The following is a 27,767-nucleotide window of genomic DNA, read 5'->3' as shown; positions in this document are numbered from 1 at the left end:
TGTGGGGGGCCTGGATCAAATGGATAGAAACCAAGGCCAAAAGGAAGAGGTGAAGGATACGGTGACTTGTGTGATCCGAGCTCAGGAGAGTGACGTCATGGCAGAGGGGACCAGGAAGATGCCAGACCTTCACAAGGATGACCTGGCCCAGCGGAGAATCCAGAGCAGCTGGGGCCCTCACCGCGAGGCTCCGAGCTTCATTACCCTCTCCCCCATTACGGAAGCTGATTTGCAGACCTGGGAGAGACTGCAGGTGTCAGGAGGCACAAGGTGTGTCATGTTTCTCCCAGAGCAGTGGTTGTGTTTTATGTTGAAGGACTCCATCCTATGCTTACCTTTATTTGACTTTTAATCTTGATGGCTGGAAAATGTGCCTCCCCAACACACAAAGCTTCTGGAAAAATCTGTATGTTCTGCATGAAGGGAAACATTAACACTAAAAGCCATAAGATACATTTAAGCTGAAAATGTCCTATTTAACCAGCCGCCTTACAACGAATGGTTCTTTCTTTTGCTAACTTGTTTACCATAAAGAACTTAAACTTGACCTCTGTGTAATTTTCAAGATTTCCCCTCTGCCTCTGATTTTCTTCTGCGATCATTCATGATGATATTAGAAGTGATATTTTGAAAGGGATGGGAAGTTAAAGTCCCGGTCACCTAGGCAACACAAGAATCATTTCTTTGATTAGTTAGTGCAAAAGCAATTCTACTCTTAATCTTTGGGACTATCTTTTTCCATACATCTTGCTTTGTGTTTTAGATCTCTGATTGATTTGTACTTGCCTTAGAAATCTTTGGAACTTTATTTCTGGTTCTGAGCAGGGATGGAGATGCGCAGCACACCTGTGCAGCCCCCGAGCCATCCCCAGAAATCAATGCAGAAACGGCCATCCGAGATGATTTTGCCAGCCGCAAAGCCAGGGCCTATAAGAAAGCGTCCAGCCCTAAGCAGAAGTTTGTGCACTTTGGGCCAGTGACAGAGATAGATCAGCAGAAATGGAAGCGACTCAGCATTGGCAAGGCCGGACCTAGGGAGGATGTAGTGGTCGAGCATGACAGCGAGATGCCAGCTTCTTCTTCCCGGTCCCCTCGCTCAGCGGCTACTTCCAGAATAAAGGAAGAGCGAGTGTTTAGCTCGCAAAATGACTGCAGGTATTTTCCCGCCGTCTTTCTGCAGGAAGATGTGTGTGGGAGTCACTGCGGCTTTTGGAGTGGCCGAGCACACGCTTAGCACAGGGGAGGCCTTGGGTCCAATCCCCAGCATGAAAACAATAAAACAACCAAGCTTTTGCTAAAGCACCTGAGATGCCTAGAGATGTAACCGACTCCTGTGCAGAACAGCAAAGGGTCGCCCTGGGAGAAGCGTGTGTGTGAGGCTCTGTGGCAGGCATCCATTTCTACTCTGTTGTCATGGGAAATGCTGCCTGGGAATGCCAGTAATCTCCACCAACGACCCTTCTAGCCTCTGCTACATTAAGTGCTATTAGTAGAAAACTGAGCTAGATGGAATGTTTTAATGCTTCTCCCAAAGATGTATCTATAAAAACCCAGCTTGTCTATAACTTTCCTCTTTCCTATCCCACAGTTATGAGATAGTTCATAGTCTGGGCATCCAAGCATACTCATTAAAAAAGTAAAAGTCACCAGGTGCTGGTTACTTGTGCCTATAATCCTAGCTACTCAAGAGGCTGAGATCTGAGGATCACTGTTCAAAGCCAGCCCTGGCAGGAAAGTCTGTGAGACTCTTATTTCCAATAAAATATATATTTAAAAAATCAGAAGTGGAGCTTGTGGCTCAAGTGGTAGGACACTGGCCTTTAACAAAATGCCCTCAGGGAGATCTCCCAGGTCCTGAGTTCAAACCCCAGAGAAAAGTAAAGATTTCTTCCCACACCTAATTTTTTTAATTATATAGTAAATCTTGACCAGAAAAGGATGCTTCTTTAGAGGGGATGCGAAAGCACATTCCTTGCAAGGTATCCGTCTGTAGGCGTGCCACCAAATCTTCCTTGTTAGGGGCTGTCCAGCTGTGAATCCCCAAGCCCTTATTTGGGGGCTCAGTCTATGGGACTGTCCTCTCTTCCCTTAAGCAGGAATAATGCATTGGTAAGACTTTGAACCTCCATTCCACCTGCCCGGGACAAGCCACTTTTCTCTCCACAATGGCAGGAAATGCTCAGGACATTGTTCTTCATGCTTTGTCCTTGAAATCCAAAGGAGGAAGTGTGAGCAGCCCAGGACATGGAGGAAGGTATCTGGATCTAATTGGTGGTAGGCGCTACAGAGGAAAGCAGGCAGAAGATAGAGATGCCCTAGAAACATAGTCAGGTCTTTAGAGAACTGGTAAGGATGCAAGGTAAGGGCAGGACTGGCAATGCAAACTTATGTCTTTGAGGGCTATAGGAGCCTCCACTCAATCATACAGTAACAAGGTTGTTCCTAGGATCCTTGATTTAGCTCAGGCCCCTGCCACAGTTCCCACTGCATTATCTGCATCTGATTTTGTCACCCTTACTAACTGCCTGTGGAATGAGAGCAGGGAACGATTCCTCTTTGCATTGTCTCCTCTCATCATCTGCTTTCCTCTTATCTCTTGCTGCACCTGGGCTACATGATTAGCAGCAGGATAGTGAATTCTGGCACCAATGACTATGGCAAAAGAGTCTTGTGGCTGGCTCCTGTGCCAGAGTCTTCGGACGAGCAGGTCAGCCCAAAGTGGACAGAGGAAGGTGAGAAGAAATGGCGTGTTCAGCCTTGCCCAGGTGACAGGTGGGGCAGGCCTCCGGTGAATTCTTCCTTGTAGTAAAGCTGTCCTCTCTGGCTCTAGTTACATCCAAACAGCTGCCACAGGATGGCGAAGAAGAAGATGAAGGAGTTGCTCAAAAAGATCCTGAGATGGCATCACCAGTAGGAATTTCGTCGGAGGAGTGCTGCCAGCCACTGTGAGCCTCCTGCCTGCCTTCCATGGTGTGCTGTTTCGGCTGTGTGTACCCAGTGTGTTCCAAAAAAACTAAAACTAAAAACAGCAACTAAGTATCCCAGCGCCCAGGGGAATGTGCCCATCCCAGGATCAGAGTTCTGCTTCTGCTGCCTGCTCTAGGTAGAGATCTTAGCCTTTCGCATGCACCCAGCCAAATGTCACCCTCAGCAACTGAAAAAGCACACGGAGGAAACAGTTCTTGTGTGTGTCCGAGCTGTACCATAGAGACTCACGGAACTATGTATGGGTTCTCCTACCCCGCTGCTCCATGCGCTTCTACCTCTGCAGAGGTTGCTTGTGTCTTGATTAATACCAGCAGAGTGATGCTGCTGAATACCAATAACCATCAGTTGCCTTTGACTGGCCGGGCTGAATGTTACCCCAGAGTTTGTCCTCCAGCCTCTCAATGGGAGACTTCAGGGACAGAAGAAAAGCCAGAGAAGATGACACCTCCTGCCTGGCGTGGCAGTTGCCCAAATGGTCAAAGATTGTTGACTGAGGCACAAAAGGATGAAGTGAGGGCCAGGAGAGCTGGGCTGTGCCCTGAATAGACTGGATCCCAACCAACCCTGGTGCATTTGCCCAGGAGTGCACAGGAATGCACCAAGAGTTCACTCCTGGCTAGTCAGTGATCAGAAGGCTATCCTGGGCTTTGACTGTATTGCGCCAGTCTGAGCTGTGGCATATGCTTTCAGAGTGTAATTAACACAGTAGTATGCTTACCTGATACTGCTGGCAGAAATGGAATGATTGAAACGGGCCTGATGGACCAAGAATTTTGTGTTTTCATTTTGCATGTGAGCAAGTGTGGAAAGAATAGTTCGTGAGGGAACTTACCTGTTAAATATTCATTCCAGCCTTCATCGTATGGACAGAATGAATATATGAGCAACTCTTTTTTTTTCTGCCTCACAGAGGAGTCTTTAGCAAAAGGTTTAAACTTCTTTCTGACCTACTTGGTTTTCCTGATGCCAGGCCAGAGAAGATGAAAACCATCTATAAAGTTTGTAATTTAATTTTCAGCATTAGTAAACCTTCATTGTTGCCTACAGAGAATTCTCTTCTATGCCTCGACTTGATTTTAAGACGTAGAGTAGGGAAAATAATAACCCAGAGTTTCGAGTTCCAGTATATTGAAGATTCTATTGCTCTTTACTTATTAAGAGAAATAAATATAAGGCAGTAAACACAAGAAGTGGTCCGCTTGCCCAATGTAGGGTAAAGGAGTCAGGAGTGTTTTGTATAATACATGCTCACGGGGAAACAAGAAGTTGATAGAGTTCTGCTTGTCAAAGGACCGTAATGGCAAAAGGGGTCAGAGAATACAGTGGGGAAAATGTGAAGTCATTCCTAATTTTCCTAAATCAGCCCCCTAGATACCATTATCACTTGGATGTGTCTATGCTTCACCTTCTGCTATATAATTACATAGTAGAGTTTACTCTAGCAGCTCCCGGGGGAAGGGGTAATACACATGACACTATAGAGGGGTTTGGAGCCTTTTCACAGCATCTCAACTCCTCCTTGGACTTCACATGTAGACCTGATTCATGTTCATTCCATGTCAGACATAGGAAGCCTGACATAGAGGCAAGTTAAATGAATGGATCAAATGGAGTTCCCAGGCCAGTTAGTACTCCTTAGGGACCAGGGACTGAGTGACTGACTCACCTTATCCTCCATAATCACTCATCTTCTCTGAGTCCTAACACCTCGAATATCCTCTTCATGTTAACTGAGGATGAGTAGTAAGTTTGAGTACAAGAAGGTTTAAACAGATTAACTTTAGGACATACTTTTGTGATTGGATCACCATGTTTCCTTTCAACAGATACTTTATTGAGTCATTACTATGTATAAAATATAAAACATCAGATCTTTGCCCATCCGATTGGGTGCTAGGAGATACTCTTAGATGAACAGTAAAGCCATTTTCTCCCTTCCTTTTTAACATAAGGTAATGCTAGTTCATCAAATAGAAATTTTATCACCAGCTAATTATTGATTCTGAAATGTACCCTTGGTTGCTAAAAGTTACATAAATATAACCAATAGGGACATGCCCTTTCTCTTTCTAAATACCCCTGCCATCATCTTCAATTTTTTTTATTGTGAAAATACTGTACAGAGGGGTTACAATTACATGGGCAAGGTAATGAGTACATTTCTTATCAAGCATTGTAGCCTCTTCCTTTGTTTCCCCTTCCCATCCCTTCCCATCCTCCTCCCCGCCCCCCCATCCAATCCTACACACACACACACACACACACACACACACACACACACACACACACACACACACACACACACACACACACACACACACACACACACACACACACACACACACACACACACACACACACACACACACACACACACACACACACACCAAAGTTGTAAAGTTTGTTTTCGACATAATGACTTGTACATCTCATTGTTGCAATGGGTCTACCTGTATCCCCCCCCAAAAAAATCATCTTAAATTTTAATTAATTTGTTTGTCTTTTTTTTTTTTTGGTGACCTGTCACAGTTGCCTACTCTGTATCCTTACAAAGCATGAGCTAACAACCTTGCATTTAAACTATCTCCTTCCTAGTGATTTTTTTGGTAACTTAGGTTTACCTATAGGATGACTGAGAAGTCTTCTTGTGGCCAAGTTCTGTTTATGTCTCCCCTCCCCCTCCTTATGAACAAAGGCAGTTCTGCTTAATAAGTTAGTGCCCTCAGAAAGCTAATAAACTAGTTGGAGAGGAAATTCCTTAAATCTACAAGTACATAGTAAAAAGATGAAAGGCTATCTTCTGTGACTGTGGTCAGGTTATCTTCTGATCCTGTTTCACAGGATCAAGTAAGGATTCAGTAAATGCTTGCTGAGCAGCTCCTCTAGTCAAGGAATTCCAAACAAACTTCCCCCCCCCTGCGCCCCCGCACTCCACCCCAAGATTTGAATTTTAGTGTAAATCTGTATTTGTTGGCAGAATATAGCCTCGTCTGTCAAATGCTATCCTGTGATAAAACAATTTAAATTCAAATATGTCCTACATGCAACAACATAGTTGAACCTTAAAACAAAACGCTGTACTAAATATGCCAGAACAAAAGCACGGGAATCTTTCAGATAGAACAAAAGACACTACTCTGTGGATGTGTTCACTTTGCAGAAGTTCATCAAGGTGGCTGTGGAAGGGTGCGTTGTCTGTATTGAAGTTATACTGTAGTAAAATGCTACTAAACTGCCCAAATAGACAGGAACCCATATGTATTAGTAGATTGTTTTTGCAATAAGATTGATTACCAAATTCTCTCTACAAAAAGAGAATTTAGAAAACACTGTATTTGAATACATATATTCCCCTAGGCCTCTTCGTTAACTTAGAAACAGGCAGTCTTGAGAATTAATAATACTCAAGCTCTGTGTCTTGGTGTAGAAGAATCCAGTTGTCACTTGCTTCACTGTAGTGGTGTTCGGGGAACTTTGAGAGTGTCAGGCTGAATTTATCTTCTATGATGTTCCCTGGAGCAGGGGAATGTGGTCCTACACTGCCAAAAGCAAACTCCACAGTCCCTATCCTTTCCATGTTGAAGTTGTGCACTCATGATTGCTACCACTGTGAATGATATAATGACTTACCATGCAGACTATTCAAGAATGCAAAATGTTTTAACAATGTGTGTGTATGTGTGTCTGTGTGTTCATGCAGGGGGAGGGAAGGTTATATAGACATCCATGTATTCCAAGGTATTTTTTAAGATACAGGAAAAGCTCTTTAGAAATTATTCCTTTTCCTAAAAACTGTTAGGATACTGACCATGGAAGTAGATAATTATTTTTGTTTTTGCTGGCAATCCCCAAATGTAATTTATTAGAAACAAGACATATGTCCCTTACAGCAATAATTCTTGGTCCAGCATGGGAAAATGAAAACATTTCAAGGCAAAGGTAGGGACTGTTTTTAAAATTCACTTTTGCCAAAGGGATTAGGTCCTGTTCTTTGAAAAATGAACTCAAAACATGTCCTTTTAGTCTTTTTTCTCACATAATATTTTTCTTTGCTCAGATACTTTCAGACATTAAAAAATGACCATATTGCCGATGTTAGAGACAATGCTAGAGACCTAAATTTTCAGAAGGACGTAAAAGATTACAAAAATACTTTGGGTTTTTTTTTTCAAGTAATGGAATATCCTCCCTCCGAGTCTGGTTTTGATTAAGGTTACCAGTTTTCTAGGAACTGTGGTTTTAGTCAAATGTGTATGTGGAAGAAAGGTTCTTGTTGAAGTTCTGGTTTGCTTTCAGAAAACTGTAGATATACTCATAGATGTAAATTGGATGACAAGTAACACTTCAAGAACAGGGCAGGGTGTGCTTGTGTGCTGTTGTCCAGTATAGCTCATTCCTGCCCAACATAAAGGCATGAACACTTTCATTGTGAATGACCATGCTACCTGTGTGTTTGTATCTTAAACTGTCTTCTTCAAACATAGCAAATGACCCCTAAGTTTCTTTGTGTTTCTGTTGAGCAGATTCTGTCTTTGCAGGTAACATGGTATCATTTTCACTTCTGAGGTTTGGTTTGGTTTTATACCAGTACTGGGGCTTGAACCCAGGGACTGGATGGTGTCCCTTAGCTTGTTTTGTTCAAGGCTGGCACTTTACCACAGCTCCACTTCTGGCCTTTTGTTGGTTAGAGAGTCTCATAGACTTTCCTGCCTGGGCTGACTTTGAACTACAGTTCTCAGATCTCAGCCTCCTGAGTAGCGAGGATTACAGGTGTGAGCCATGGACACCCATCTTTCTCTGAGTTTTCATATGAATTTTATGTTCTTTAAAAAAGTCAAGACTTCCCTTCAGTTTTCAGCGACTAATAAATATTGTTTGTTATATTATGACAGTTCTCTTCCAGTATGATCAGCAGACAAGATTTGGTGCCCATGTATCTCCCGGGCAGATTTTCATTTCCAGCTTGGTTACAGCATTACCTTTCTGCCTTGCCCGTCTTCTAACTTTGTATTTGATCTTGTAGATACGGTCCGAGAACTCCTGTGTCAGATGACGCAGAGTAAGTGCTCTTGTATTCGTAGGATTACATTAATTACGCTGCCTAAACTGCATGCTTCCAGTACTCACCACTAATTGAAATGCAATGGATGCCCCATGAGCTGAATGGCAAGGGGACTCGCACAGCGAGGCACTTGAAGTTGGAATGCAGAACATATGTTCTGTGCAGAAAAGATGAATGAAAAGCCAACTCAAGCATGATCCCGAGTGTGCAGCTGGAGCTTACAAGTTAACATTTGCTTTTCATAGATTGGGGCATGTGGAAGTCATTCTTGTCGTGGTTTGGCCCTTGGTCCCCCTTCTAACCCACGGAATTATTAAAAGGGTATTCCGAGTTTTCATTTCATTCTTGATGTATTGGGACAGTAACCCTGTTGTCACTTTTTTTTTCTCAAACTAGGAAAAATAAATCCTCAACCAGTAATGATAGAGTCAGAAGACCAATTGCTCCCAAGTTGGAGTCCTGTGAGCTGAGGACTGCCAGAGACAAAAACATTGGAGTTTTGTTGAGGTTCCGTGGCATAGCAAGCAAGGGGTAAAGGGTGGAAAACACGACCTGAACTTCCTCTCCCTACTACTTGCTTTTCGCTCCCCTGGGAGATTCAGTCCCCATTTGAGACTGCACTAATTGTCTTAGAAACTCAGTGCCCACTTGCAGATCATTTTGTCTTGACAAACAAGGCAAAGGTTTTCCTGCAGAATACTAGCTGCCTTATATTTGAGTAATTTGGGGAGGTGAGGTGCAGTACTAAGGTTCAAATCCAGAGTTTCCCACTTGCAAGGGAGGCACTTTACTGTTTGAGCCATGTCCCCATTTTTTTTGTCTTTTTTGCTTTTTCAGAGAGGGTCTGCCTGAGACCAACCTCAGACTGTGATCCTCCTACTTAGAGTAATTTATGTCTTAAGAAATGTGATTGGAATCTAATTTGCAACACCAGTAGTCTACTAAGTCTAAATGTCAACCCTGGTTTGCATCACAATTCTGTCATGGAATTAATGAACTTGAAGTAAGGGTGTGGGCCCCACAATTAATCGTTTCCACTGATGGAAGAAAGTGTCTCTGCATTGTGCATTTTTATGTTCATAGTCAAGATGTTGGCTTAGCGTGGACTCTGTTCTAAGGAGTCAGACTCCATGGTTAAGTTGAGATGGGCGATCCATGGCTGTCCAGTCATCGGACACACAGACCAGTCATGTCTCAAAACCAAACTCCTCCTGAGGTTGCGTGATGGCATTAAGTCGTCTAGGCACTGGTTGATACTCTTAAAACCTCCAGTGGCAATACTTAACATTCTTTGAAAGGACGATTACATGAGATGGGTAGACCAAACTTTATTTTTGATTGTGTGAGCAAAAACATTTTGAAAGAATCTATTTTTTTGTGTTTTTTGTGTGTGTGCAAAGCTGCCGTGCATTTTGCATAAATTAGATCTCTGGGAAATCCTAACAGGTGAAAGAAAGAACTTCATTCAAGAGCTTCTGGCAAGGCATAGAAAAAACTTATAACTTTTTTTTTTGTACAAGTCCTGGGGCTTAAACTCAGGGCCTCGGTGCTATTCCTGAGCTTTTTTGCTCAAGGCTAGCGCTCTACCACTTGAGCCACAGCGTCACAACTTCAGGCTTTTTTTTGTTTTGTTTTAAGTAGTTAATTGGAGATAAGAATCTCATGGACTTTCCTACCCAGGTTGGCTTTGAATCCTCACATCTCAGACTCTTGAGTAGCTAGAATTACAGGTATGAGTAACTGGCACCCAGTTAGTTAATGACTCTTGAAGAGGTAGGAGAGGATGGAGTCAGTCTTCCTTTTCTGTATTTATTTTTTTTAAGACAGCCCTATGGACCAAGAACTTTTTTCCTGAAGATCTTATCAGGGACTTTTCTGCTTAGAATAGACACCGTTTACCTGGTGACATGGAGAAAAGCTGAAAAGATAATATTCGTTCATTTAAAAAAAATAGAAATGTGGGCTGGGAAGGTGGCTCAGTGGTAGAGTGCTTGCCTTGCATGCATGAGGCCCTGGGTTCGATTCCTCTGCATCACATAAGCAGAAAAATCCAGAAGTGGGACTGTGGCTCAAGTGGTAGAGCGCTAGCCTTGAGTGGACAAGCTGAGGGACAGCACCCAGGCCCAGAGTTCAAGCCCCACGACCAACAAAAACAAATAGAAATGTCTACTATTTTTAATTTTTCCCCATTCTCTTCCCTTTCCTGAAATCTTTAAAGACAATTAGTGACTTAGGCTACATGGATGAATAATCGATATGTTTTTAAAATACAACTCAGTAATAATAATAATAATAATAATAATAATAATAATAATAATAATAAAGTTGTCTCCTTGAAAGAGATTGTAGGTCAAGGCAGACCCACCGCACAGGCAAAGGGAGAAATCCCTTACTCCCAGCCAGCCAAGACTGTCTGTTGATTTAGGCCCACCTGCTCTCCATTTTCTTACTTACATTCCTTTTTCAACATTCACCCGACCAAAAAGAGACTTCATCTTGGGAGAGACAGGTCTTTTCATTCCAAAGTTACTTACCTTATACCTGGCCTAGAAACCATTCCTAAGTTCCCCTTGAGGAAACTTCATCCCATTTTGCCAAACTGCCAATCTGCCTGGGTGCCTGTGGCTCTGAGATCAGGAGGATCATGAATCCAGCCAGTCAGGGCAAAAAGGTCCAAGAGATTCTCAGTGGAAAGAAGCTGGGTGAGGTAGCACCTGCCTGTCATCCTAGCTACTGCAGGAAACTCCCTAGGCAGATCCCTGAGGCCGGACGCATGACCCTACATCCAAAATAACCAGTACATAGAGGTCCTGAGGTGTGGCCAAGGGGTAGAGCACCTGCCTAGTAAGCATGAAGCTGTGAGTTCAAACCACAGTAATGCAAGAGAAGAAAAACCCGATCCCAAGGAAGAGTCCTAGGCCCAAAAGCTGGCAAGCCTTGGTCCCCCAAGTGCATAGGCATCAGGGCTGAGAAGGATTGTTTTAGCCCAAGTTACATTTATATTCTGGAAGCTTCTCCCAGATTCCCCTATCCCTGCCTCACTTCAGCCCCAGCTCCACAGTTATTTATTTGAGAGGTCAAGTCCAACCTCAGAACTAAGAGAACATTCTCTAAATAATGACTCAGCCCATTTTCTCTCCTGTATTGTCCCTTCTCTCCTTTCTCACTTCCCTTTTTTTTTTTTTTTTTGAAGTGACATGAAAATATTGCCATTTGCTGATGTTTCCTAAAATGAGCCAAAAACTTGAGCATGGGGGTGGGGGGTGGTTAGCACTTCCAGTTGAGAAGAGGGCAAGCTAGAGTTTCTCTTTTTATTTCCCTAAGCATTAGCCTCTAGCCACATTTGGGCTGAGGTTACTCAGTGCTTTCCAGAAAGAACACAGATGGAAACTCAGGCCAGAGGAAGGTAGCCGTGTGCCTGATCCATTGACCGCATGCCGGCACAGGGCTGGCTGCATCCATACCCTGGAGAAGGCTGCCTTCCTTCCCAGGCTTCTCTAAAGCAAAATTCTGCCCATTCGATTATAGATGGCAACGTCATAGGAAGGAAGCGCTTTTTTGCTCCATAATCAGATAGCCACTCGGTACATTATAGGAGAGCCCCAGTTCCTAGAAGTTTATGTCTTAGACGATTGTAGCAGAGATTGTAAATTGCCTTCAAAGATAACTGATTGGATTGGATATTTTACAGGTAAGAGGTTTTTTTTCTTTTCCTTTCTTTTAACTGTCAAGAGGAATGGGATTAATTTCAGCCCATTTCTAGGTCTTCTTTCCATCATGAAGTTTAAAAAAAAATTAGGATTTTAAATTCCTTTCTTTTTTAAAAAAAAATTAATGGTTTATTGACACAATGTCTTGCTGAGGCTAGCTTCAATTTTTTAATCCTCCAGCCTCAGTCTCCCAAGTGCTGGGATTACAGGCATGTGCCACCATGCCTGATCCTAAATATTTCTTAAAGAACATTCATAAGTAGTATAAAACCAGGGGGGAAAAAAATCACAGCTTTTCTCCTAATGAAGTTTTTTTTTTTGGTCCCAGCTGTGGAGTCAGCAACTGCCCAAGGAGAGTGTTGGTGGTGGTTTCTCGTAGTGCTTTGCCTCAGATAAAATCCCATCTCTGCAGTTAGATTATTAGACTACTCTGAGAGAAGACAGATAATAAGGACAGTCTTTAGATTGTCTTAGGTCAGACACCTGAAGAGAAGAGAGAGGGACAGCGCCATCTACACAAGCCCATTCTGAGTGGATGGTGGGCCAATGACTGCCAATGACGTCTCCTTCTGGAGAGCAGCCTTCCTGGGGAGCCCATTGCACCCATGGGTGCTGCTGCTGCTGTTGCTCAACATCTGGCCACGGGGGGGGGGCAGGGGGGGGGTAAGCTTCCGACATCGCAGATGATGCCTGGAATTCGTTGGTGTCTACGCGCATGGCTTTTCTTTTGCTGTGAGTCAAGCTGGCTTCAAAAATAAACTATTCAGGTCTTCTGCACCCAGAGGCTACCCAGAGTCCCTCCATTGCTTGCATTTTAGACTCCGTCACTCACCTGCTCCCAAAGGTAGTCATTTCCATCACACAAAAAAGTAATACTTACTTTGGTCTCTGGTTCTGTGTCCAGCTGAATAAATATATTGATCACAGACACAGACTAAGGTTTTTTTTTAATAGTTCCCCTTTCCTTTTGTTTTTAAAAGGGTAAATTCAGAGACAGCCTGACATATTCAAATACATTAAAATGATTGTGTGAGCCGGTTACAAAAGATACAAAGTGTATGCGGACATATCTTTTACTTCATTCTCTTTGTAGAAAAATACCTTATTTTCTCCATCCAAGATGCTGTTAAGAGCACTATCAATTGCCTACAGATTTACAGGAAATTAGGGGGAAAAAAAACACATCAAAGAGACACACCAACTGGTAGTTGTCAGATGCATCTAAAACTCAATAAAATATGATTGAAAAATGTAAAAAAAAGGCCCTCCTTCGTGTAGGGAGCTCTTAAGCCAGCTCTTTGCAGAAAAGCGTTTAGTGCAATATAGTTCCACATCACAGAACACCTCCCGCCCCCGCCATGGGCTTCCCAAATTACAGAGCTTTGAATTCTCATTTTATTTTGAAATACATTCCCAAAAGAGAGGAGGCCAGACCTTCATATACCTTTTGTGTTCGTTTTTTTCCTCTCTCTCTCTCTCCACATCACCAAAGACAAAGACAGTCCCATTTTGGCTTGGTGGCTGGAGGGGGGTGGGGGGTAGGGGGGACACAGCACATCCCCTCCCCGCTTGACTGTTGGGCTGCCGAGGAGTAGTTGGCTTCCAGGCACAGTAGCGCCCTCGTGCGGCCGAGACGGAATTGCTGATCCCGCTGGCTTTTGGTGTTTGTTTCCTTCTGTCCACTCCTGTAGGAGCACCAGTATGTTTGATGTGCGGTGTGAGGAGGAGGCTGCTGCGGTGCTACCGCACAGCAGGGCTCGCCAGGAGCAGCTGCAGCTGATTAATACCCAGCTGAGAGAGGAAGATGACAAATGGCAAGATGTGAGTTCCGGCCAAGGCCATGGGCGGGCAGCCTATTGGGGGGGGGGGAGCCAAAATCCGGTGGGCTGGGTAGATTTGGACTTGAAAGCCCCACTTACAAACACTGTAAACAGGAGGATGAGAGCAAGCGTTAGGAAGAGCAGAAGGTAAGACCTGCTAGGTGAATGTCACTGGCAGGTAATCTGCAGGTACCCTGGCCAAAAGCTTGACTCCCCCCCCCCAGCCCCCCAAGGAGACGGGTAGGAGGTGAGCAGCAATGGAGAAGCCCCTGCCTTTTGAGGTTCTGTACTTGATGCTGATGAGAATGGCAGTGGCCACAGCAATAATGGCTCCCATTGCAAGGGGACCAGTAACCAGATACTCTTCTAAGTGACATTCAGCCCCCTTAGCAACCAACCATGGTAGCAATTTTATTTTATAACTTGTATTATTATTATTAAGCAGTTTGACAAAGGGTTACAATGGCGTAAGTCAGGTTGGGAGTAGGACACTTCTTGGTCAGTACCACCTGTTCCTTTGCTGTCCCCATTTCCCCCCTTCATGTCCTTACTGTGCTAGCCACTATTATTCCCTGCCCCACCCCCTACCCCCATTCTGCAGAGGGGTCCAAGCCCAGGAAAGTCACTTCCCCAGAGCCACACAACCAATGAGCAAGAAAGCCAGGACTGGAACCAGAGAAACAGCACAAGAGTCTGGTGAGGCATGTGAGATTGTGTTGGCCAAGAGCTAACACAGGACAAGTTTGAAGTTTTGAAGTGTGAGGTGGGACAGTGGACCATCTCTTGTTATCATGGAGTGCTCTGAACTGGCCATTTTGAGAGGCCAACTCTACGATCACTCAAAAGAACTAACTTCTGCCAGACTCATGCCTGTAAACCTAGCTCTCTGAGGATCATGGATCGAAGCCAGCCCTGGCAGAAAAGTCCATGAGACTCTTATCCCCAGTTAGCCACCAGAAAACCAGAAGTGGAGCCACAGCTCCACTCCAAAGGTGGGGAAACGCAGCAGCACGTATATCTATAGTATATTGAGCATTTGCTAGATGCCTAGCAGTTAACACGTATTATCACAATTCACCTTCCAGACTTATAAGGAAAGGCTCCATAATCACCCCAATTTTAGAGATAAGGAAACTAAGGTACAGAATGGCTAAGAAACATGCCTGAGGTTCCAGGGCATGAGCGGCAGAACTGGTCCATTTTCCACACCTGCATGCTATCCTCTGTCCCCAAAAGTTGCACTTTTCATCATTTCTCTACAAGTTCCTATCGAGCTACAATGAGGAGGTTGTTAAGGTCCGGTGAATCTGTATACACAGACTCACCAGACCCATGAGACTCCGGAACCATTTGTCTTCTGTCTTTTCTTCATTCCACAAGAAACCTATAAACGAATCCCTAACCCTTCTATCATTGACAAATCTGTTTCCAGCACAGAAGACACAAATAGGGCAGGGGGGAGCATTCTCTACCAATTACCTTGTGAAACAAGGCTCTCCAGTGTGGCAAGTGGCCTGAAATATGATTGCATACATTTCACATCGCATTGCTGAAGTCAGTGCTGCTGTGCTGTGGCTGGTGTGGATACCACGTGCTCGTGTCCTGTCTTCAAGGCATCATCGTCCTGATGCAGCCTTAGGCTTGGCTGCCGGGAACCACCTCGCAGAGTTCCTGGGTTTTCTGTCCTCTGTGTTCATGAAACTCTTCTACTGAAAGGGAAGCAGGGAGTAATGTGCAAGCTAAAGAAGAATGTTGTATTTTTCTCTCTCTGACTGTCTTTGTCTCTGTCTGTCTGTCTGTCTGTCTGTCTGTCTGTCTGTCTCTTTCTCTCTTTCTCTCCCCACTCCAGGACCTGGCTCGTTGGAAGAGCCGTCGAAGAAGTGCTTCCCAAGACTTAATCAAGAAAGAGGAAGAAAGAAAAAAGATGGAGAAGTTATTGGCTGGAGACTATGGGACAAGTGAACGGAGGAAAAGCATCAAGACCTACAAAGAAATCGTTGAAGAAAAGTGGGTGCTTTCTGGTCTTGTTTGTAATATATGCCGTCATCTAGATGTGCTTTTCCTAAATCGCTGTCACAGAGGCTCTGACGCCATTATTGCATAGACGTATTCTGCGCCACCTCGAGCTGGGGCCTCCGTGGCTTCGTTCCTGACTGTTGACCTTGTTCCCTCCCCCCTTGTCTAGAGAGCGGAGAGAGCGGGAGCTGCACGAGGCCTATAAGAACGCCAGGTCCCAGGAGGAGGCCCAGGGGATCCTCCAGCAGTACATCGAGAGGTTCACCATCAGCGAGGCTGTCCTCGAACGCTTGGAAATGCCAAAAATCCTGGAAAGAAGCCATTCCACAGAGCCAAACTTATCCTCCTTCCTGAACGACCCCAGCCCCATGAAATACCTGCGGCAACAGTCCCTGCCTCCCCCCAAGTTCACTGCCACGGTGGAAACCACCATCGCGCGTGCCAGTGTTCCTGACACCAACACGGCAGCAGGCAGTGGATCTCCAAGCAAAGCGGTCACGCCCAAAGCCGTGCCCATGCTGACGCCCAAGCCTTACTCGCAGCCCAGAAACTCCCAAGAGGTTCTGAAGACCTTCAAGGTAAGAAGACTGAGTGAGGAGTAGAGCCCAAACTCAACTCCACTGCATTTTTTTTTTGGTCAGTTGTAGGACTTGAACTCAGGGCCTGGGTGCTGTCCCTGAGCTATTTTTGCTGAAAACTAATGCTCTACCACTTTGAGCCACAGCTCTTCTTCTGGTTTGCTGGTGGTTAATTGGAGATAAGAGTCTCAAGGCCTTTCTTACCTACCCAGGCTGACTTTGAACCATGATCTTCAGATCTTAGCCTTCAGAGTATCAAGGATTCCAGGTGTGAGCCACCAGCACCCGGCTCCAATTCATTTTTAACCACACAAAAGCCAGTGTGTTAATGTTTGCATTTCTTCATTTGTAGGGCTCAGGAGATTTGGTCTATAAATACTGAAGGGCCAGATATTTCTCTTAATTACTATCATTGACACTAATGAACAAAGAGAGATTGACAGGTCATCTGCAGAGATGAGGTCTATTTACTAGTATCATAAAATTCCATGGTCTCTAGGGGAATGGAAAGAAGTATGAATTTAATAACACCCTAGTGTCTTCAACTATCTAGAGATATGTCAAACTCCTGGAAAAAAAAAACAAACATTTTCATTGCTTTGGGTTTATATACAACTGTGTCCTTTTTCTTTTTTTTTTTAAGTGCTGGTCCTGGGGCTTGAATGAACTCAGGGCCTGGGCACTGCCCCTGAGCTTTTGTACTTAAAGCTAGCACTCTACCACCTGAGCCACAGAGCCACTTCTGGCTTTTTTGTGTTGTGATAGTAGTAAATTGGAGATAAGAGTCTCATGGACTTTCCTGCCTGGGTTGGCTTCAAACTGTGATCCTCAGATCTCAGCCTCCTGAGAAGCTAGGATTATGGGAGTGAGCCACCAATACTTGGCTTCAACTATATGTTCTTTAGAAAGAAATTGATAAATGCTACAATTAGGAAAACGCACACAAGGAACACATAAAAACACAGGATGTACTCAATCCTGAGACAAGATAGGATTTTCCTTAAGTGGAAAGAAACTAGGTTTTACCATTGAAATATTTAACATTGTCTTCCAAAAACAAGCCTGCATGACAAACAAAACCCTCTGGTAATTAGATCTCAATTTATGTCCTCAAATACCCTTATTTTCCCTCCTTAAGACACTTTGTCTTAAGCTCTGGGCTTTGAAGAAAAAGCAACTCTTGCTGCCCTTGTATACCGTATCAGTTCCTAACACATAACAGAGGAGGAATTCGTCACTCAGTGATGGAACCATGAAGACTTAGTGTGAGAAGTTTGAGTAACTTGGCTCACTGAGCGGTATGAGACCATGTATCTTCCTTACTGAATTTCCAGAAGAACCACACCATATTTCAGCTCAAACAACTCTGTGTCATGGAAATCTATGCCATGGCTTGGGCATGGTAGTGCATACCTGTAACTCAGCTGAGCAAAAACATGCAATCCCATCTGCAAAAGCAAATAAAAAGGGCTGGGAGCCTGGCTTGCGCGGTGGAACACTCGGCTAACAAGCATGAAGCTTGCCATAAGCTTTGCTTGAAGAGAGGGAAAATGCCAGCTTCTCATCTGGATCAAGCTGGGATGTTTGATCCTCTCAGGGCAGAGACTGTAAGTCTGTAATTCACAGCTTCATCTGGAGAGCCTGGCACCGGTGCCTCGCACATGGTGGATGTTCAGCAAGTAGTTAGTGAGTAAATACATGATTTTTCACTTGTCCTCATCCCACAGACTCATGCACACATGTAACCCCGTGCCCAGCCCATGATCAGTGGTCCATTTAGTACATTCCTCCATCTGAGGCCCATGGTGGTGGATGGCTTATAACACTGCATGAACAAAAGTTTCATATGCAGTTGGGTCAAACAAAGCCAGGGTAGGGAATGCATTGGTTTAACTAGTCATCCAAGGCAGTGGATCCTATCATGTCAATGTCTTTAATGTAAATAGTATAATGTAATCATTGAAACAGAAGAATTAGGATAAATGACATCATAGCAGAACTTTGACTCTGACAGAACCCTTTGCTTTCGCAGTGGAGCTGGGTGGTATAGGGGCCCCAGGAGCACATCCGTGGAGGGGGTGTGTTGGGAATTTGGGTAGAAGTCTTCTCAAGCTGAAGGTCGCTGTTGACCAATAACTAGCTTCCTCCACACCTAGAGGGCTCCAGAGCCTAGGATTCTATCACTGAGTGGGTGGATGGGTGATCTTGATGAAAGGTAAAATGTAAACAGCACAGTTGTTACCAGAAAGTAGCAGGAAGGAAGTGGAGAAAAGGTGTGTATGTGTGAGGTTCTTACCAGGTGGGAGAGAGGAAATACAGGTTAGTTGTTTCTCCAAGTACAACAGAACAAGACTGAAAGTCAATCTGGGGTTATTGATACCTCCTGTAGTCTCAGTTCTGAGGAGGCTGAGGTAAAAGAATCACTAGAACTCTGGGGTTCAAGACCAGTCAAAGCAACAAGGCAAGACCCTGTGTCAAAAGCTAAGTGTATGAAAGCTGACAGTGCAAGATAAATAAGCCATACCTCCTAACTGGCCTTCTGGTATGTCTTTCTGAAGATTTTAGAAGGCATGGTTATTATGGTATGCCACTTAAAATCTTAGTCATTGAATTAATATTAAATATTAATCATTTAAAATTCTTTATCTGTGTCAAGTGTGCACTGCGTACATAAAAATCTCTGTAAAAGCACAATTAAGGAGATACTGTTAGTTTAATTGTTCAGTTATGCATAGAAGATAAGAAACAGATATTACATGACTGTTGGCTATAGATCCAGACTTTGATCCTAAGTACATTAAGAACATACTCCCCTCATAACCCTGATATTCTGCCTCACGCTTTGAGAACAATCTCTAGAAGCCTTTCCAGAAGCCAGGCTAACCACCCTCTCTGCTTCTCTTTCCTTGTTCTGAATATTTCCCCTAGACATGAGGGTGAAACTCAAAGCATTTTAATGTGTCTCATCTTTGTCTTGAAAAAAGAAAAGGTGTGTGTATGTGTGCTGTAAAATTAGCTAGAAAAAGAACATTTTTGTAAGGTAGCATAATGTCAGCAGGGCACACCAGTGGCTCACACCTATAATCATAGCTACTACTCAAGAAGCTGAGATCTGAAGATCGAAGTTCAAAGCCAGCCTGGGCAGGAAAATCATGGGACTTTTATCTCCAATTAACCATCAAAAGGCTGGAGGTTGGAGCTGTGGCTCAAGTGATAGAATGTTAGCCTTGAGAGAAAAAAGCAAAGGGCAGGCCCTGAGTTCAAGCCCTAGAAAAACTAGCACAAAGCAAAAGAAGAAAAGAAAAGGAAAAACCTGCGCAACAGCAGTCAGAATTTAAATCAAACACTACTGGAACCCAAATATATGGCATGTTTTTGTACACATGATATAAAATCTAATAGTGAAAGTGGCCTTTTAAAGAGACTGTTAAATACATTTCATTTATGGAAACCTTGTGCTCTAGGACAGATAAAAACATTTGGGAGACCTTATTATTCTTTTTTGAACTCTTGACTAGTCAGTGGCAGTTATTTAAGGTGAATTGTAGACTGTATTTTGTGATCCTCTTTGGCTGAAAATAGCGTGTTCTGTGTTCATCCTGGCTTTTATAGGTAGATGCAAAAGTCAGCATGAATGGAGAGACGGTCCATGGAGAAGAGGAGGACAAAGACAAAGAGGATCTCACAGTGGCAGCCGTCCCCTCCTTAACCAAGTCCCAGATGTTCGAAGGGGTGGCCACTGTGCCTGGCTCCCCCCTAGAGGTGAAACAAGACAACTACAGCATCGAGATCAACATCAAGAAGCCAAATTCTCCGCAGGACCTGACAGTAAGAGCCAGCGTTTTTCCCCTTCTTGGGGACAATTCTATCTTAAATGACTGTATCTTAAATCCCATAGGTCATGGCTGTGCTAATTTCTTTCTCCCTGAGTGTATTCGTTTGCTAGGACTACATAACAAAGGACCATAAACTGGGTGGTTTAAATGACAGACATTCATTGTCTTATAGACCTCGGGGTGAGCAATCCAAAATGAAATGAAGATGTTAGTAAGGGTTGGTTGTTGGTTCCTTCTGTCTGCTGTGGGGGGAGAATCTATTCCAGGTCTGTTTTCCACCTCCTTCCAGTGGCTGGAAATCTTTATGCTCCTTGACTTGTGGCATCTGTCTTCATCCCTGTTTTTGTTCCCCACAGGGCTCTCTCTCCCTGTGTGCCTTGCCTGTATGTAAACATTTCCTCTGCTCATAGGAACACTAGCTATACTGGAGTAGGGAGTGTCTAGGAGTAAGGGGCCACAGATAGACCCCTAGGCCGGTACTATCTCATTGTAATTATAATTAATTAATCTTAAGTAATTAAAAACACCAGCAACAACTCCATGTCCAAATGAAGCCACCTTCTGGGGGTTAGAACAATATAGGAATTTGGGGAGACATAATTCCACTCATACCAATGGGCTGGCATTAAAAGTTAACCTAATTCGTAAGTAAAACATGGCTGTTGTCTTCATATGATTGGCATCCAATGTTAGAGAGAAAAAATGTCTTATTCCTTTGTGTGTTCAGGATCCTGTTAGACTTGTGAATATCATTGGAATCTAGATTGTCAATATAATTTAATTGGTGTTAGTAGAACCTGGCTATTCATCATTGATGATATGTATATAAAGGATCTTTTTCTCATTTTTTTAAAAATCACCAAAAATTCTACTAACCTTTTTTTTTTAGCTTAACTCTTCTTTTTATCTTTCTGCCAGTAGTGGGGCTTGACCTTAGGGTCTAGGTGCTGTCCCTGGGGTTTTTGGCTCGAGGCTAGTACTCTACCCCTTTGAGCCACAGTGCCACTCCCTTCTTTCCCGTTTTTCTTTGAATAAAACGTACTCCTCATTTTAATTCCTTCTTCATTATGTCAAGAAAAGTATCTCGTGATGTATATCACCAATGTCTTCCCATTGGAAAGTAGAATGACTTGGCCTAGAGCAATGTGGTGGCCAGCTTGAAATGAAGGCTATACTTCAAAACTGGTACCAGCTCAGACTTGATGATTTCGTTTTTGTTTAACTCTTTCACTCAATTCCACAAGGCCATCAAAGGAATAGTGTTCTTGTTAAATAGTGTCTTTCTTCCAAAAACTGCATTCCCAACCGAGACACTCTACAGAGGAGTGGCCTCACCCACTACTAAAATGTCACAATTCCTTTAGGGCAAGCTGGAGCTGGTCAAAGGGCACAGCAGTAGCAGCAGTAGGCAGAAAGTATTCAGAGGGACGGAGCAGGAAGGCAGGGCCACTCCTGAGGGGGCTGGGGTTGGAGCATCGGCCTTAGCTTCTGACACAGAAGCTGTCATATAATGTGATGTCACCTCTTTGGTTTTCTCCTCCGTCTTTCTCCTTGGATGCTGCTTTCTTCCTTTAGAAATAGATTGAATGAAGTTAGGCCTCTGTGCCCACCTAGATCTGCACTTTCTAGTTCTTCCTCTTTGTCTCATCTCTATGAGGTTGAGATGGCCACCGCCTAGTGGACAAGCGTCTGTCCACTGATAAGGATGAGGACCAGTTTTTTAACTAGAAAAAGAAACTTGTGGCCAGCTGCCTGTGACTCACACCTATAATCCTAGCTACTCAGGAGGCTGAGATCTGAGGATCGCAGTTCAAAGCCAGCCTGGGCAGCAAAGCCTATGAAACTCTTATCTCCAATTAATCACACACACAAAAAAAGAAGATGAAAAAAGAATAAAAAGCTGGAAGCAGAGCTGTGGCTCTTAGTGGTAGAGCACTAGCCTTGAGCTGAAAAAGTTCAGGAACAGCTTCTAGGCCCTGAGTTCAAGCCAGGACTAGCAAAAAAGAAAGGATGGATGGAGGGAGGGAGGGAGGGAAAAGAAACTTGCTGAGGGAAAAATGTTTTCATAAAGCAACTAGAAAAGTGTATAAAACAACATCTCATTAAATAGACTATAGTAAGGAGACCAGCGGGATGTGATATTGCAGAAAACAATATTGCAGATCGCTATGAAATCTGGGAAGGGTTTGTGTAAAGTGTAGATTTTCACAGTTGACCCTAAGTGTGGATTTGCATGGGAATGCAGAAGAGATACTGCTGCTCCACATGTTGAGAATGGCAGGCTCAAAGGCCTGGGCAGTGGTGCGGGCCATATGAACCCACAAGAAAAGAGATGAGAGGTGATGAACATGAGTAGGTATTTTATGCTCCAGACAGAATGACAGATTCTTCTCCCTCCCAATTATCCATGAGCTGTTTCAGGTTGTGTGCATTACCACATTTATGTTAAAATCCCATTGGCAATCGAACACTCTTTGCAGTTTAAAATATTGGCCTCTTAGAAAAATCAGGCTAAGGCACAAATGCAAAACTGGAAAAGAACCTGAGAGATCCTCTCTCCAAAAACTTATTTATCCCATGTTTCATAGCTTACTGTAAGATTTATTATGCCTCTCAACGCAATAGACATTTTCTTGGTCTGTTATCATTATATTCGTATTAGAAATCTCTTTTTTTCCTCAGTGGTACCAAAAGAACTCTCTCCCATAATAACCAAGTCAGGTAGTCACTGTGAGAGTTTGTGTCTGAAGATGAATTTATGTCTTGTCTTTTAGGTGATTCATAGACTACAGATGCCCAAAGGGTTTGGTGTAGTTTGGTTTTGGTGCTGGTTCTAGGGCTTGAACTCAGGGCATGGAAGCTGTTCCTAAGCTGTTTTTCTCAAGGCTAGTGTTCTACCACTTGAGCCATCCTTGGGGACATCCTCATAATTCTTCTTCCCACTCTCTTTGCTTCTCCTGTCCAGTCTTCAATTCTGCCTTCTTCCTGCCACCTGGGCTCCTAAGACTCTCCTCCCTTCACCCCTCACCCCTACAGTGAGCCCTCTGTTACTCCAGCACTCCATTCCATGCTCCCTCTTACCCACTCATCCCAAATGGCAATGCCCTTGCTCACCTGCTAGCCGATACCTTCCTGCCAGGCTAGTGGCAACTCTCACTAATTAGCCAAACTCCACTCAGCAGTATCTCCTGTTTTCAAACTGAAAGGGAGATGGGGGCGGGTGGGGGGAGGGGTGCGGAGAAGCTGAATTCCCCATCTTGAAAAAGTTCTGGCCAGGCACCAGTGGCTTACACCTGTAATCCTAACTGCTCAAGAAGCTGAGATCTGAGGATCGTCCTTTGAGGGAATAAAGTCTGTGTGACTCTTGTCTCCAAGTAACCAGCAAAATGCTGAAAAGGAGATATGGTTCAAGTAATAGAGTGCCAGCCTTGAGTGAAAAAGCCAAATGAGAGCCTAAGTCCCTGAGTTTGAACTTCACTACCAGCACAAAAATAAATAAAATAAAATGAAAAGCTCCTGGCCTTCCTTTTGAAAACTCAGCACTTTCCTTCTGTGTTCTGATCCAGGAAAACTGACAATCAGACCTTTCTTGCTTGCAGGGAGAGCAGGCTAAAGGCGTCTGAGTAGGCGCTGTTTTTCTCCCAAGCTGAAACCAACTGCAAATTCCTCCTAGATGTCAAATGTCTTCAAAAACAACTTCTCTCCAACTAGAAGTAGCCATAGGATTGTTTGATAAGACTCTATAAAAGTAGTTAAAGATATTTAGATACAGAAGCATTTACAGATTTCAAGAAAGTATTCCGGGCAACTTAAAAAAGGACATCTTGGCCTGTCTGTTTCCCTTTGATCAGAGCCTCACGCAGTGAGTTTGAAAGTGTCATGCGAAACTTCACTTTTTTTAACTTGCAGGCCTGGAGACCTGGTCCTCCATGTAGCTCCTCTTCCTTCCAGCATTCAGAGGTCTGAAAGAGGAGGGAGAAACACAGGCAAGTGTGTTGGGCACCTGGATCGTGGTGCCAAGGCATAAACAGATTGCTTTCCTAGGCTCATATCCAGCTAAGTTGTACAGGATTGGAGCCAGGAAATTGCTCAGAATCCCAGAATAGCCACTCAGGAAGGACCTTGGCCATGGCTGCCTCAGCTCATTAGAGGTGAAATGATTGGTCCACGATCCTCAGCGCCTAAGCCTAGACCACGGCTAGCATCCAAGCCCTCCATCCCCCATACTTCTCACCTTCCTCCCTCCAAGCCCCAGTCCACCTTGCACGCTGCTTACAGTCAGGCTAGCCCACCAGGACGGCTCTGGTCAGAAGGTACAGCCAGTAGCCAGGTAGATTTCGTGGCTGGATCACATCCGTCTGAAGCCAAGAAGCTGCCACCACCCTCGGGGCGTTCTCCGTCAAGCAGAAGCCAACTCCTGGCTTGGCGTCACGTTAGCCTTTCTGTGCTCCCATTCATGTGCGTCCAGGGATTTGTTTTTATTTACTTGTTTGTATTCTTGAGGAAGTGGAGAAGGGAGCCTCTCTAAAAATTGAGCTGGGTCAGCCCAACAAGGCGGGTCTTTTTTTCTTCTTCTTCTTTTTTTGGAAAGAAACCTTTGATTCTATCAGTTCTGGTTAACACTGCCAACTTTAAATTCATTTCCTTGGAAGTAATGATTGGAGCACAAAAACAGCAAGCCTTCAGGAGGGAGAAAGCCAGACAGAGGTTAATTAAGAGGCTTTGAGGTTTCCCTTGATTCCAGATATTTTATGTCCATCATAGAATACAGGAAACAGTAGAGAAAATAGAAATGCTAGTATTCCAGCCACATGGAAATTCATATTGTTAAAGTTGTTTTCTTTTTAGATACATATCCTTTTCCTCTTTTTTTTTCCCCCAGTGCATATAAAAAATGGTTTAAAGTGGGCTCATCTTTCTGAAATGAGGTTGCAGCTTGCCTTTTCTCTTATTTGGCCTGGCTGTTTTGCTAACAAGGGCTGGATTTGGGTGGCCAAGGTGCACTTAACCTGAGTTTGAGAGAATGACTTTCCTATGAGGGAAAGATTTGTTTTTCCCACCAAAGATGATATACCTGGCCCTTACCCCCTCAGAACCTGGGATGGGTTGCTAGCTGGAATCATTAGTGTCCCATTAAGCTTGCCTCTGTCCTAAAGGACTCTCAGAAGTCCTTGGGGTTGTTGGGTTTTTTTGCAGAATAAATGAAGGGGAAGATGAAGAAGGTAGGGAATAGAAAAAGGTAGTTTGCTTCATTTCAGCAATGATCTTAAGACTCTCAAGTGCTTGATTGTTTATATGGATCAAAAGCTCTAAGTAGTGGAGGAGTCCTGGAGGTGGGCATGTCACCACATCCAAATGACAGAGCATGAAGAGGGCCTATGAGAAAGCAATAGCATCTAACAGTTACGCATATTAAAATGAAGCCCAATTGAGCCAGATGCCAGTGGGTCATACCTATAACCCCAGCTACTCAATAGGCTGAGACCTGAGGATTACAGTTTGAACCCAGCCCAAACAGGGCTTTGTCTCTTTGTCTCCAATTAACCACTAAAAAGCCAAAACCAGAGCTGTGGCTCAAGTGGTAAGTCACCAGCCTTGAGTGGAAAAAATGAAGGGGCCGCACCCAGGCCTAATTTCAAGCCTCAGTACTGGTGAGTATATACACTCATGCACGCACACATACACACAGTGATTATTATTATTACCAACTATGATGGTACACCTCTGTAATCCCAGCACTTGGGAATCTGAGATAGGAGGAGAACTAATTTCAGGCATGCTTGAGATGCACAGTAAGTTCAACCCTAGCCTGAGCTGCATAGGGACACTCTGTCTTAACAAAAAATGAGAAATCCCTCTTTACATTTTACACAGTCTTTTTATATCCTTTCAATGTCTATATTAGCAGCTACATTTATATAAGCCTATGCACATATGCAATCTTACATATGTAGACCTTATATAACAGATCGCTTAAGTGTTTGTGTATTCATAATCGAACCCAGGGTCATGCATGCTAGACCAGCCCTGTACCGCTCTATTTCAGCATGTTCAATATCTTAGTTTTCAGTGATTGTGTGATGGTTTCCTTTGGGGACCTAAGTTATTCATTCAGTTGTTCCCCAGGGGTTGGATATTTAGGTAGCTCTAACCACCAAAAGCATAGAACTAACACAGTTAAGATACTTTGGAGAAGAACAAGAACATGATGTGTCCAATAGATTAGACAATGAGATTGGAGTCAGAAACTCTCCTGAGTAGGAGAACAAGGAGAAAGGCTAAGCTCCAGTCCAGTTGTCAGTACAGAAAGGAAGCCATGACCAAAAACTATTGTGTTAAAAAGACAACTTACCAGAAGCTGGTTACTGGGGGCTCCAGCCTACCAGCTACTAGAAGACAGACACCTGAAGGATCATGGTTGGAAGCCAGCCCAGGCAAAATAGTCCTTGAAAATCCATCTCCAATTAACCAGCAAAAAGCAGGACTGGTGACATGGCTCACGTGGTAGAAAACAAAGGGAATAAGAAAAGAAAATTAATGAGAATCAATGAGAGAAGAAAACAGAGAGAGATTATTGGGAGCCCAGGAAGGAAGAATGCTTCAAGAATAAAATCCACACTGTTAAGCACAACAGGCAGCTATGCCCATGACAGGCCACTGAGAGGTGAATTGTAGCCTTAAAAAAAAAAAAAAGGCATCATGCCTGTAATCCTAGCTACTTGGGAAGCTGAGATTAGGAGGATTGCAATTCCAGGTAGAAAAGCAGCTGAAAAGAAGGAAACTGGGTGTGGTGGTGGTATATGCTTATTATCCAGCCACTAGGAACTTTAAAATGGGTGATCCTGGCCTAGGTGTATGTCCATGCAAGAACCACGACCTTACCTCAAAAATAACCAGTGTAAAATAAAATTCTAGAGATGTAGCTGAGCAGTGGGGCACCTGCCTAATGAGCAGAGACCCTAAATCCAGTGCTACAAGAAGAAGAAGAAGAAGAAGAAGAAGAAGAAGAAGAAGAAGAAGAAGAAGAAGAAGAAGAAGAAGAAGAAGAAGAAGAAGAAGAAGAAGAAGAAGAAGAAGAAGAAGAAGAAGAAGAAGAAGAAGAAGAAGGAGAAGAAGAAGGAGAAGAAGAAGGAGAGGAGGAGGAGGAGGAGGAAGAAGAAGAGGAAGAAGAGGAAGAACAAGAGGAAGAAGAACAAGAGGAAGAGGAAGAAGCAGAAGAAGAAGCAGAAGAAGAAGCAGAAGAAGAAGCAGAAGAAGAAGCAGAAGAAGAAGCAGAAGAAGAAGAAGAAGAAGAAGAAGAAGAAGAAGAAGAAGAAGAAGAAGAAGAAGAAGAAGAAGAAGAAGAAGAAGAAGAAGAAGAAGAAGAAGAAGAAAAAGAGGAGGAGGAGGAGGAGGAAGATCACTTCACTAGTGGTGTGTCTCTACATCACCATGAAAGGCACTGAGGAGCGAGTGGATGGCAACTGGTTTAGAATCTTTGGTGGGCAAAGGAGGAGTGGGGATGCCAGCACACACAGGCTCCCTCTACAGGCTCCCTGAAAATACAATACCATGTTGCCCTGAAAAATTACTATTAAGGAAGAACAAAAAACTTTTCCTTTTTAGAGCCTTCGAAGCAATACTTAATTCAGAGTGTGAAAATAATCTTTTTTTCAGGAGATGGCGGAGGAAACCAAACTGAACAGCCAAGAAAATAAGAATGATGGAGGAAACCCAGGAAAAGAGAACACAGAGCTGGACACAGCAGGTTTGTCTCA

The 27,767-nt window shown here is 43.8% G+C and overlaps 1 protein-coding gene across 5 annotated transcripts in view; it reads left to right on the top strand.

Moving 5' to 3' along the window:
• The window catches only part of Limch1 (LIM and calponin homology domains 1), a 307,901-nt gene that overhangs the window by 243,574 nt on the left and 36,560 nt on the right, over positions 1-27,767 (top strand). For 2 of the 5 annotated variants that reach the window (XM_070012220.1, XM_070012222.1), the window contains exons 9-14: positions 8,012-8,047; positions 13,452-13,581; positions 15,430-15,587; positions 15,766-16,174; positions 19,787-20,002; positions 27,667-27,757. In XM_070012220.1, the coding sequence (XP_069868321.1) occupies positions 8,012-8,047; positions 13,452-13,581; positions 15,430-15,587; positions 15,766-16,174; positions 19,787-20,002; positions 27,667-27,757 (1,040 nt within the window). Of the gene's footprint in view, positions 1-27; positions 271-825; positions 1,156-2,622; positions 2,733-2,830; positions 2,946-8,011; positions 8,048-13,451; positions 13,582-15,429; positions 15,588-15,765; positions 16,175-19,786; positions 20,003-27,666; positions 27,758-27,767 lie in introns of all 5 variants that reach the window. The other 3 variants (XM_070012221.1, XM_070012223.1, XM_070012224.1) reach the window with 2 other exon arrangements.

Source organism: Dipodomys merriami, unplaced genomic scaffold, assembly GCF_024711535.1.
Source record: "Dipodomys merriami isolate MVZ:Mamm:240054 unplaced genomic scaffold, mDipMer1.0.p SCAF_9, whole genome shotgun sequence".
NCBI lineage: Eukaryota > Metazoa > Chordata > Mammalia > Rodentia > Heteromyidae > Dipodomys > Dipodomys merriami.
This window is presented reverse-complemented; position numbering and strand designations above follow the sequence as displayed.